At 39.4% G+C, this 13221-nt stretch overlaps 1 protein-coding gene across 2 annotated transcripts in view; it reads left to right on the forward strand.

Annotated features, from left to right (window-relative positions):
• Window positions 1-5273: 5273 nt before the first annotated feature.
• NDFIP2 (Nedd4 family interacting protein 2) overlaps window positions 5274-13221 on the forward strand; it is a 66093-nt gene continuing 58145 nt past the window's right edge. The window contains exons 1-4 of one of the 2 annotated variants that reach the window (XM_049647129.1): window positions 5274-5381; window positions 6259-6371; window positions 9265-9326; window positions 10060-10397. In XM_049647129.1, the coding sequence (XP_049503086.1) occupies window positions 10125-10397 (273 nt within the window). In that variant the 5' untranslated portion in view covers window positions 5274-5381; window positions 6259-6371; window positions 9265-9326; window positions 10060-10124. The remainder of the gene's footprint in view (window positions 5382-6258; window positions 6372-9264; window positions 9327-10059; window positions 10398-13221) is intronic. The other variant, XM_049647130.1, reaches the window with a different exon arrangement.

Below are 13221 nucleotides of genomic sequence, written 5' to 3' on the forward strand. Positions count from 1 at the left end.
CAAATGTTTGTGAGGCTGTGGCTCAGCTGGAATTCTCATACATCGATGAGAGGAGGGGATATTGGTATAATCATTTTGGAAAACTGGCAGTACCTACTCAAACTGAACATATACGTACTCTAAAATCTATCATATCCACTTGTGGGAGTATACTCAGCAGAAATAAGTACATGTATTTACTGAAATATGTACAAGAATATTGTTAGCAGTGTTGGCCCTAGTAGCCTTGTTATGGGTTCAATTGTGTCTCTCCCTACCCCCAACTTACATGTTGAAGTCTTAACTCCCAGTGTCTCAACTGGGGCCTTATTTGGAAATAGGGTCATTGCAGATGTTCTTAAGGTGAGGTCATAGTAGGGTGTGGCCCTAACCTGACTAATGACCTTTTAGAAGGGGAGACTTCGGATACAGACACACGCACAAGGAGAATGCCTTTGTAAAGATGAAGACAGAGATTGGGGTGATGCTTCTACAAGACAAGGAGCACCAAAGTTTGCCAGAAATCCGCCAGAAGCTAGGGAAAAGGCATGGAATAGATTCTTCCTTACATCTCTCCAAACAAGCCAATCCCGATGACACTTGATCTCAGACGTCCATCCTCTAGAACATGAGATAATACATTTCTGTTGCTTAAGCCACTCAGTTTGTGATACTTAGTTATGGCAGTTCTAGGAAACTAATATGAGCCCCAAATTAGATGCAACCCAAATTTCAATCAGCTGTATTTATTCAGCAAAACAGATAATTAAGATAGGATATATTCTTGCAGTGAAATACTGCACAGCAAAAAAATGAACTAGCTACACCTATACTCAACTGTGTAAACAAATCTTACAAATATAAAGTTAAGCAGAAAAATCAGACTCAGAAGAGTACATATACTATGATTCCATGTATATAAAAGTCAAAACTATAAATTAGTCCAAACTACTATATGGTGTTAAAAGTCAGGATTATGGTTACTGTTTGTCTGGGAGAAGACACAGGAATTAGGCCAAGGGTTTTTCTGAGGTTCTGGAACTATTCCATTTCTTAATATGGGTTCTGGTTGCATGGATTTTTTAGTTTATGTAAAATCTGTGAGCTGTATGTACACTTACAAAATGCATACAAGTATGTATATTTCTTTTTTTTGTAATGTTTATTTTTGAGAGAGAGAGAGACCGAGCATGAGCAATGGAGGGGCAGAGAGAGAGAGATGGAGACACAGAATCCGAAGCAGGCTCCAGGTTCTGAGCTGTTAGCACAGAACCTGACATGGGGTTCGAACCCATAAACTGCAAAATCATGACCTGAGACGAAGTTGGACACTTAACTGACTGAACTACCCAAGCACCCCAAGTATATACATTTCAATAAAAAGTTGTTAAAGTAAACAAACAAACAAAAACAACAAAAACAAACAGAAAATTCCTTTTACCTCAGTTGTTGTTGACCTTTGGTAAATTTCTTGAGACTCTAGGTCTCAGTTTTCTGATATATAAAGTGGTAGTAACAATAACACTTATTGCATACATTTGTTGTAAAAGATATGATGCACTTAGCAAACTGACTGGCAGCATTTAATGAATGTTAGCTATTATTACCATAATTATAATGATTGACAAACATACTTCTGGATAAACAAATGACATATTTTCTATGGTTACACATATTGGAGTCTTTTATTTATTTTAGGATGACTCCTGCAGAGCATACGCCCAGACACTTAGCTTAGAAAAAATAAGATGTGGCCAAGTTGGGAGGCCTAACCAGCTTCTGGGTTCTTTCAGCAAGTCTCCATCTTCTCCAAACTATAATATTTATTCCATATTTTAAGTATAAAAGGCATTAAACATCACTTTTTTTTCTCTTGCAGTCACTAGAAAATGAAAGAAAGGAAAAGAACCTCCAGGATTAATATTACTTTTTATTTGTATGGCTACATTTCATTTGAGCTTCACAACAGGCTGTGAGACAGAGAGGGAAGGCATTACTATTCTGATATTTAAGAGGAGCAAACCAGCTCAGCAGGTTAAGTGACTTGCCTAGGAGCCACACTGTTAAGATATTCAGAGTTGGGACCAAAGCTATTAGAAAATTAGGCGGATAATTCAGGAAGTAAAAGAAGGAGGGTGGGGCGCCTGGGTGGCTCAGTTGGTTAAGCACCTGATTCCGGCTCAGGTCATGATCTCACGGTTTGTGGGTTCAAACCCACCTCAGGCTCTGTGCTGACAGCTCAGAGCCTGGAGCCTGCTTCAGATTCTGTGTCTCCCTCTGTCTCCACCCCTTCCCTGATCACACTCTGTATCTCTCTCTCAAAAAATAAACATTGAAAAAATTTTTTTAAAAACGAGGGTAATTTAAGATGAATAGTAAGAGAACCTTTGCTTGAGCAATGATGGCAAATGGAACTTTCTGTGATGTTGCAAGTGTTCTTTATTCGCCCTGTCCAACACAGTAGCTGTTAAACATTTATGGTTAGTATCACTGAAGAACCAAGTTTTTAATATTAGTTTAAATGTAAATGATCACCTGTAGCTATCATGTGTATGTGCAATGTATATCATTTCCAGGAATCATGACAAAGTCCCATGGTCAAGGGGTTGGGGCTGCACTGAGAGCTGGCATCCTGTTCACTGTATGTGTTTAGGTCATCTTATATCCCAACTTTATCTGAATGGGCATGCTTGTATGGGATTGGGATTGTTTAGTTTTTAAGCTTGCATGCAAGCTGTAACTTTAGTTGTAACTAATGTTAGGTATCTATTGTATTTTCAAAGACTATCTTTTTGGAGGGCTCATTTATTGTATGTTAAAAAGTAGACTTTCATGGGGAACCTGGTGCTAAACCATTTGTAGACGACCTGCTTCTGCATCGGGGTTTCATACTTAGCAGAGCAGATCTCTCACTGTGATCTATTCAAAGTCAGGCCTCAATGAAAGGGTTTGAAAAAAAATATATATGAAGAGGGGCACGTGGCTGACTCAGTTGGAAGAGCATGTGACTCTTGATCTTGGGGTCATGAGTTCAAGCCCCACGTTGGGTGTATAGATTATACTAAAAATATATATATATAAACTTTAAATAAAAGAAAAAAGAGGGGCCCCTGGGTGGCTCAGTCAGTTAAGTGTTGACTCTTGATTTTGGCTTAGGTCATGATCTCATGGTTTGTGAGTTCAAACCCCATTACGGGCTCTGTAGGGACAGTGCAGAGCCTGCTTGGGATACTTTCTTTCTCTCTGCCTCTTCCCCTACCCCTCAAAATAAATAAATAAGTAAACAAATAAATAAATACATGAATAAATAAATAAATAAAAAGGACAAGAGATAAAACAATATTTAATATCTGTTTATAAAATTTTTAAAAAACACACACAAAAAGGACCAAAAAAAGTAGATGTTTTACTTGTTCTGAAGCAGCAACCCCTGAAAGAATTAGCAACAATCTTAAAATTTATCCTGTTTGGTGGCAATACATTTCACTATAATATTTCTTACAAAAGAAATGTTGACATGTTGAGTTCATGATGCGTTGGAGTTCTAGATTTATTTTTACTAGTAATGTTTTGGAGGGCCGTTTCTTGTTGGATGTGGTAGGAACAGCCAATGGGGTATTTTTTAATGTTTTATAAGTTACCACATTTGAACTAAGCTGGAAGTGGAGTGGTAGTTTCACAGATAATCACTTCAAGGCACATTTACCCCTCTCAGCCTTAGTTTCGATATCTCCAAAATGAAGGTTTTGGAATAGGTGACAAGGAAGATCCCCTGAAATGCTAAAATTTTATTAATCCATGAAAACACACATTTCTCTCTTTTTCAGACATTTGGGCTCTAAGGAAATTTCAGTGACCTGTGAGCCAAATCATCTGTTGTGTTCAAACTGAAGGAATTAAATTTGATTTTCTATTCTATGTGCTATATTTGTAAGTACACATGTGTTTTTCGTAACATTTATGCTTTTGTTTTTTTTTTTAATTTTTAAATGTTTCATTATTTTTAAGACAGAGAGAGACAGAGCATGAGTGGGGATGGGGCAGAGAGAGAGGGAGACACAGAATCTGAAGCAGGCTCCAGGCTCTGAGCTGTCAGCACAGAGCCCAACGCAGGGCTTGAACTCACAAACTGTGAGATCATGACCTGAGCTGAAGTCGGACGCTCAACAGACTGAGCCACCCAGGCGCCCCTATGCTTTTGTTTTTAAAAGTCAGTATCTGGATGCTATCTTCTGAATGTTTGTATCTCTCCCCTCCCCCCTCCCCAAATTCAAATGTTGAAAATCTAATGCTGAAGTTGATGGTATTAGGAAGTGGATCTTTAGGAGGTGATTAGGTCCAGAGGCATTGGATTAATGTCCTTTTAGTCCCTAGATAGATCCCTCAGGACCCCTTCTGCCATGTGAGGATACAATGAGAAGCTGGCAGGATGAAACCTGCATGGGGTCCCTCACTAGAACCCAACCATGCTGGTATTTTGGCCTCCCAGCCTTGAGAGCTGTGAGAAATAAATTTCTGTTTATAAGCCACCCAGTCTATGGTATTTTGTTACAGCAGTCTAAACACACTAAGACACTGGATAAAGAAGATTTGAGCTTGATGTCTTTATTGGGGAAATCATGCCAGATTTCTCAGTGATCATTCTTCGTAAGGAGAATTTATAGACATTTCATGGGAGCTTCACATATTTTTGACAGGTGAAGTGGAATAGTATAAATATTTTATTTTTTCTATGATATCTAGCATATATAAAACAACTCCTTTTTTTCATTATCTTGACTCACTTAGGCTCTATAAGGCCACTAAGTTTGTTTGTTTGTTTTTCCCTATTTGAATCTTAAGGCCAGGAAACGGGTATGAATTTCTTCTTAATTATGGAAAGGCAGCATCTTGTAAGTCACTCTGTCTCAATACTGTCATCATTTTGTCCCTTCAGATATTGAATGCCCTTTATCCTCACTACTGAAACGAGGCACCTTTATCATACGGCAACCTTATTGGTAATGTTGTACAATGTTGTTAATAGCGAAGTGGCATTCTGACATCAGATGATTTAACAAATGAGGCCTGGTTCCTGTTACAGAAGGAGAGCAAACAATGTCTTAGATGTTACGAAAATCTTGATATATAAGAGACATTTGTCTCTCCTAGTATTTTATACACACACACACACACACACACACACACACCCCTACATGCACACAAACATAGTATTTGTCTTCTTCCATGATCATCTTGGAGGTAGTTAGTCAAGAGAAACCTGTCATAATAGGCAATGTACTCAGTGCCAATTCTGTTCTTCTATGATGAAAGTGATTATCAGGCTTGCAGAGAAAACAGGAGACAAATAACACATAAAATCCTGCCTTAAAATGGTCAAAGAACAGCCTTCTGTACTCAAGGTAAAGCAAAGAACATTTTAATAATTTATGAATTAGCCCAATTTTAAATACGTAATCCCTAAGGCAAAATGGCTGTTGATTTGATTTGCTCATGACTAAACAAAAATGAAAATGATAAATAAAAGTAGTGTTAGGACAGCTTATCAAAATTCAAATATTTTCTAATTGTTGCCTGGTGATGCCTCCATATATATAACAGTATGTATTTAAAATAAAGCTGATAGGAAATACTTATTATGGAAATTTATTTTAATCTCTAAGCTAACTCTCTGTACTTCTTTCTCTCTTCTGTTTCTCTCTCTCTCTATTTTATAGAGACAGTTTCAGCTTGTAGTATTTAATAAACATGGGATAGCCAGTTTTCTGTGTCAGCTTGGTTAGGTTATAGCTCCAATTAAAACTCAAACACTAATCTAGGCGTTGCTGTGAAGGTACTTCTAGATACTATGATCAAAGTCCAAGATCAGTTGACTTTAAGGAGATTATCTTCTATAATCTGGGTGGGCTTGATTTAATTTGTTGAAAGGTCAAGAGCAGAACTGAGGCTTCCCTGAGGAAGAAGAAATTCTGCCTGTAGATAGCAGCTTCTAGAATCTTCTAGAGTTCCAGTGGCCTATACTATGGATTTTGGATGTTTAGCCAGCCCTCACAACAGTTTAAGACAATTCCTCACAATAAATCTCTTCATATATATCTTCTATTGGTTCTTTTTCTTAGGTTGAGTCCTGACTTATAAAAAACATGAGCTGTATTTTAGATTCTTCCTATATTCTTACTATATTGATATTCAACATAGTGTATGAGAATAAAGAGAGAGACAGGAAGTAGATACCTGATTGTCAAATTGCTCACTCAGATTTCCTCTCTTAAATTATAGAGCTGAACAGATGACAGGAATCTCAGAACCAGTTAAATAAGGAACACTATGTGAAGCTAAATTGAGATACAAGCCTCCAAACTGCTAAAAGATCCACGTACATGGTAATAGAGGTAAAACTTTGGAGTAATAATTATGCTCATTTTCATTTACCAAAATGACACAATAGTTTCTTGTATTTTCTAAAATCTACTTCAGAAAATTTAGTGAGCAGAAAATAATGGCTACTGAATTTTTTTAGGTAGAGTTAGAAATCTTCAGACAGAGAATGCAATTTTACCTCTTTTTAATCATTCTCTAGATAAATATACGAAATCATACATATTCCAAATGCAATTAACCATTAGGATCTATGGTCACACTAACCATCAGCAGCTACTTGGGGAGTAGTTTTATGTTGTATGTTCTATGTTGTAGTGGAAGTGATAAAAAACTAGAAGTCAAGGGGCGCCTGGGTGGCGCAGTCGGTTAAGCGTCCGGCTTCAGCCAGGTCACGATCTCGCGGTCCGTGAGTTCGAGCCCCGCGTCAGGCTCTGGGCTGATGGCTCGGAGCCTGGAGCCTGTTTCCGATTCTGTGTCTCCCTCTCTTTCTGCCCCTCCCCCGTTCATGCTCTGTCTCTCTCTGTCCCAAAAATAAATAAAAAACGTTGAAAAAAAAAAAAAAACAAAACTAGAAGTCAAGAAGTAAGGAAAATTTGGAGCATTTGCCTACCTATGATTTAGGCCTGTGTAGAAAGCCATGTGCTGGCAAGGGCACGTCTGTCCACTGCTCTTTAACTGGTGAGAATAACAACAAAGAATCCTGGTACATGTACATGCAGTTTTTAGCATATCTGGTTTGAACTAGGAGGAGGGTATGGAGGATGATAAGAAATCAGTTTATCTCTAAAGGGAATGGCTTTGCTTCTGGGAAGGTAGGAGGGATTCCTAGTGGGAAGTATATCCCAGGAAAAGGGGTCTCTATGACTAGATAGCATCACTCTACAGAACTTCAAAGTCATTCTTGGTGGGATGACTGTAGATACATTATGCCCACATGAGAAAATGGTAAAAATGGAGGGTAATGGGGGCGGGGGGGGGGGGATTATTCTGGGGATGACGCATCAATTAATGTGAAAAGACTATTGTCACTTCATACAATTTTGATATTAACCATGTTTTATCACTTTATGTCTTGGCACGTGTTTAGTTTGGGTTCTCTAGGAAGCAGATGCTGATATGAAGTTATGAGTACAAGAGATTTATTGGGGAGTTAACATCTGTGAAAAAGAAAAGGATTGGGCAGGGAGAGTCATCACAATATACTACAAAGCTAACAAAGTCTCTGCCAGGTTAGCAGGGAGTTCGGAAGCAAAGATTGCCTCTTAAAAGGATGTCAGGCAAAAGTGGCTCCACGTGTACCACCACCAGTTGATGGCCAGATGCCACCCTGAAAATAATACAACCACAGGTTGAAAACCGAAGGAAAACCGGGCAGAACAGCTGGAGGTTGTTAGTTAATCACACTCCTTATAACTAGTCACAGAGTATTTTCTTGATAGGGAATTCAGGCAGTTTATCTCCATGTCTGCCCCAGTATTGCAATGTGGCTCTGGTAAAATTTTGGGTGGCTGAGTATTTGAAAATGAAAATTGATCAGGCCACAATAAGAGGTGTTCGTGAAGGGCATTAACATTCTAAAATTCCACCTGAAGTATTTTATAGTGGTACACTACCATCAATTCCTTAGGTGACTAGAGTTGTCACCACCAAAACATTAGGGGTTGAATACATCAGATGTTGTTAAAAGCTTCTAAAATGATAAGAATATTGTTTCTCCCATTTCATGCTCCCAGTGGGACAACTCAGGGCTTCTGATTGTGATGGCCTGTTACAGGTCACACTGGCTTAGTTGTGAAATGGGCAAAAGGAGCTCAGAGTGGCTCTTTTTGGGATGGTAAGAAAGCATCATTCATTTCATATAGATCAAAAAGGTGGGATTTAAGAAATTCAGATTGGCTCTTTGTGATGCATCACTATGGGGGAGGGGTATTTTATAGCATAGTGCTTAATATAGTGGAGACTCTGGAGTCTGTGACCACCTGCTAGTGATTTGGCTTTGGACAAGTTTCTGAACCTCTTGGTGCCTTAGTTTCCTGACTTGTTAAACAAGGATTATAGTTGTGCCTACATCATGGAGTTGCTGTGAGGTTAAAATCACGTAACATATGCAACGCCTGGCTGGGGAAAGGCTCAATATCCATTAGCTGTTATTCTACTTCTTTCCTCTTTTTCTCTTCCTTTTCTTCACTGAAAAAAAACACTTTCTGTTGAATTTTGTTGTCTGCTGTCTAGATTAGCAAAATGTTCACAAAGCTTGGGAGGAGGGTAAAATTGAAAGAATCTGTTACTTTAACAGGATTCATAATGCTTGCTTTTGGTCTTTGCTTTTCACCATTATGTTCTCAGTACTGTTCTGGGTATGCTAGGTGCAAAAAATGGCCACTGCGCTGAGCAGTAGTCTATTTGAAAAACAACAAATGGGCATATAAATGATTAATGAAAACACAAGCACATATAAAATTAAGTTCTAAAGGAACAGTACAGACCATAAGTGATGTAGGAATCACATTTTTCTGTTTCAACACTGTGTGTTGTTTTGGCTATTTAAAGGTGGTATCATTTGGGGTGAAACTGTGAAGGTGACCTCTTGTACAATAATACAATAAAATGTCCTATGTTTATTGTCTTCGAATCCAAAATACATGAATTTATATTAAAAGAAATCAAGTTTAAAGACATTTCAGTATGTTATTGCCTCCTTTTATTGTTAGTCTATTCATAGTCTCTACCATTAGATGTGTTGAGATGGTAAAAATAGGAAGAACTGGTCAATGCTTTGAATAAAACTATCAACAAAGCTTAAATGTTTTTAGTTGATTATTTCTCAGTGAGTTTGTCTTTATTGTATTTTTGCTATCTTAACTAGCCTATCAGACTCACTCAGTGGCTTTTTTTTTATTCCAGGACTGTCCTTTGGAAATTCAGAAAGGAAGTAAAAAGTAAAGGAGATCGCTGGGCCAGCTTATGTGAGATCATAGTTTTTGGGGTATAGAAAGGTTAAAAGATACTTTACTTTGTCCCATCATACTCTTCTACTCCGTAGAAAAACATGCTTTGTGGCCTTTGGGAGATACTCTCACATAGTAGGTCACGTATGCCTAATCGGACACTAAGACTGTCTTACAATGTTGCACACCAAGTGATTTCTTACTGTTATTTCCTTTGGCATTACTGAAGTGAGTACGATGACAAAATAGCCCTATCGTACTTCCCTATTTTCTTGTACCCTTCCAGTAACCTAGGGCTCTAGAGGCCTCCTTCCTTGGCGAGACGTTGAGTATGGTTGAAGAGTCCCTGTTAGATTCTTAAATCTCATACTACCAAGAAGGGGACAAAACAGTATTTAAAAAGATATCCTTTACCTCACTAATGATTTTGAACGAGCGTTTTAGGAACGTCTTAGAGACGGATCTCCCCGCATTGTCCTAGCTTGGGTGAGTTATAAGAGGAAGTGTTGGGTAAACGGATGACCCATCCTGAGGTGTTCTAGGAATGCGTTCCCTTCCTCCTCGACTCCGGTGTCTGCGTGGTGTGATTGTGTACCCGCCTGTGCCGGCGCCGAAACCCGTCCAATAGAAAAGACCTATCAAGGACGGTGATTTTTTTTTTCCGTCCCTTTTGCCACCGCCCACTCCCGGCAAGCAGACAACCTAGACAGTTCCCCGGACTTGTCTTACTTTTCCATTTCCTCCCACCCAGCCAAACCCCCCCGCTCGCGACGCGGACACCGGAAGACGCCACGAGCATGCGCGACCACTGCGAGCATGCTCAGTAGCTCGCGCGGCGTTCTGGAGCTTCGCCGCGCGGTGGCCGACGCGGAGGTTTCCGCGACTGCTGCGGGAGCGACAGGAAGTGAAGCGGCCCGGCCGGGCGACCGCGGCGGCAGAAACAGCAGCGGAAGGGGCGCTGCGGCCAGGACGTCGTCGACGGGGGTGGACGAGGGGTCCGAGAGCCGAGAGGACTCGCCCGCTCGGAAGCCGGATCCCGAGCCGGGCAGGATGGATCATCACCAGCCAGGGACTGGTCGTTACCAGGTGGTGAGTTCCTGCGTCCCGGCCCCGGCCTTCTGCGCTGCCCAGGACCCCAGAGCTGCCTCCCGCCGTGGACCCGGGAGTCCCCTTCCTCCGGCTAAAAACTGCCTAATTCTTCTTTTTTTTCTTCACACCTTTCCTTGTGGAGCTTGTCTCTGACTCCTTCGAGACCCTTTCCTCTCAACCCAAGGCTCCTCCTGCCTCCCCATCCTCACCCGCACCCTATATTTGGCTGTAAGATACCCTTCTCCCTCCCCCTTCCTAAAACTTCTGTTTGTTTTACTTCTCACCTTCTTGGTCATTCCTTATTTCCTGACCCAGTCACTTCTGAGATATTTCCAGTGGATTGTCTGCTGGAAATGGTGCTGAGTTCACATACCTGCTGGGAAGAGGGTCGCCGTCAAAAATGGAGCGGGTAGGGGGGAAGCAGATGTAAGCACGATGTAGGGTGGGATGTGGATTCGGTGAAAAATGTGGGTTGAAAAATTGTGTAACTACGGAGAATAGTGGTGCTGATCTGTGTCTTCAGCTCTAGTTAACCTTGCCATTTTGTCCTGTTCCATTTTGTTAGTATTCAGATTTTATTTCTGTTCTCACTTGGGAGGGGAGGGGGAGGCAGGAGAGGAAACAGGTTTTGCTAGAAAAAATGCAAATCCTGTTTGAAAATTATTTTTCACTAAATTTTTCACAGGGTTTTCCAGTTCAACCACACAAATCTTTGTATGTTAAATGAGTGAAAAGTGTCCCTCTACATTTTCAGTGTCAGTTTCTCTAATATAGTTTTTCCTGTAGTCTTAATTCTGGTAGTGTCGTTGGAGATTTCTCTTCTAAACCCTCTTTAAAAAATGGGCTCAGCAACAGTTGACTGGTTGTAGCTAGGTAGCATGTTATAAACTTTCATGTGGTAATTAAACCTTTTCACTAAGGAAGAATAGGAAAGCATTAATATGTAGCATTGATGGTGCAATTAATAGTGCTGTTTGTGAAATTTTGCAGATGTAGATATATTAGTGCAGATTTCACCTCTCAAATATGTGTTTGCAAATGTGAGACTTAGTTACGAACAAAGAATTCCTATCAATAAGTGCATTTTGACGAATATGAACGAAGGCTACTGAAAGATGAAATTCCAACGTATGCAGTTGTGCATTTGTCTAAGATACAAGCTCATGATGCTTCCATTTCATCTGGTTTACATCCTGTAAACCTTCAAATGATCTATGTTGAATTTTGTGAAAATTTATCTATTTTCAGAACGGTTTAGAAAATATTGCTGCCACTGTGGAAGGCATTTTTCTTTTCTTTTCTTTTCTTTTCTTTTCTTTTCTTTTCTTTTCTTTTCTTTTCAATGTTTATACTTTTGAGAGAGAGAGGGATGGAGGGAGGAAGGGGGAGGGGCAGAGAAAGCAGGAGACACAAAATCCAAAGCAGGCTCCAGGCTCTGAGCTGTCAGCACAGAGCCTGACACGGGGCTTGAACCCACAAACCATAAGATCATGACCTGAGCTGAAGCGGGGTGCTTAACCGACTGAGCCACCAAGGCGCACCCCTGGGTAGTTTTTTTAAAAAAGACCTTTTTTTGCAGATGTTAGCTAAAATAAAATGCAGAAAATATTGAGTACTCTTTCCAGTGTCTTTTTTCTAATCCCTTTCTTTTCTTATTTCTATTTGTTCCCTTAATGGCATTAGCTTTATTTGAATTCTTTCTCTTTGGGGTTTTGTGTGTCAGAATCAACTGTGTTCTCATACACAAGCTACTACTCAAAACATTTTTAACTGATGTAGCTGTGTCTTAAAATAATTTGTTACAGTTGCTTTCAGTAATTATGACTAGTCGAGATTTGACTTAATTATTACTAAAAAAATGTTTTTCTGACATCAGTGTATTGAAATTTACTTACCCAGTTTTAAGATATTTTTCTTTTTTTCTACAACTCCTTTTGCAACAAATGGGTATTTGCAACAAATGGGTATTGCATACCTCCCCCACCCCCCCACGCCCAACTGGAGATGTGTCCTACATAAACTTTGAAATAGACTTTGAATGGGTGGAAGCATTCCTTCAGAGCAGAGGGCAAAAATTGGTTCTTGTAAAGATACTACTCATGGTAGGATATCAGTTGTTTTCTTTGTAAGGCAAAATGTTTGAGAATCTTAGCATAGTTTAAATTTGGATTTTAATTCCTGTTGCTTTGTAATTACATAGCTATTTCATCTGTCTAGTGTAACTCTGGGTTTTATTGAGGATGGCCTGATGAATAACTATATCTAGGTATTCTGAAGAAGCAGCTGAATTGTTGACTATTAGACTATTTGGGGACAAGTCTGCAGCTCTGGATTATATGATGAACACAACTGCTGTGTAGTTGTCTTTACTCAGTTTTTTTGAAAACTCTGGAATGATTAATAAATTATTGATCAATAAGTAATTTCAGTTGTTAAATGTTAAGAGCTAAGTAGGAGACAGGCAGATATGTTTAGGAGTACAATCGTCTGTAATGTTAATTTATCTCTTATTGATAGAGTTAAAATTTAGGTTTCCATATTGGAAAGTTAGTGGTGATGACCGTCAGAATGACTCATGACCATTAACCAGTGTAAAAGTTTAATGTGGAAACAGCTTTTTCTGTGATGTCTTCTTCCCTTCCATTGTTATAGGAGTCTGAATTTTGTTAAGTAAAGCAGTGGATAATAATGTAGAGCTACAAAAAGCCTGAATTATTACCCTTCTAATTTTAGAAAAAGCTAGATATGCTATATGGTTTCCTTGTGTTACGGGATTAAGTTTTGTTTGGTAGAAAATGAGCAATGTTGCCAAACTATGTAGTTG

This window comes from Panthera uncia (genome assembly GCF_023721935.1).
Source record: "Panthera uncia isolate 11264 chromosome A1 unlocalized genomic scaffold, Puncia_PCG_1.0 HiC_scaffold_16, whole genome shotgun sequence".
NCBI classification, from domain to species: Eukaryota; Metazoa; Chordata; class Mammalia; order Carnivora; family Felidae; genus Panthera; species Panthera uncia.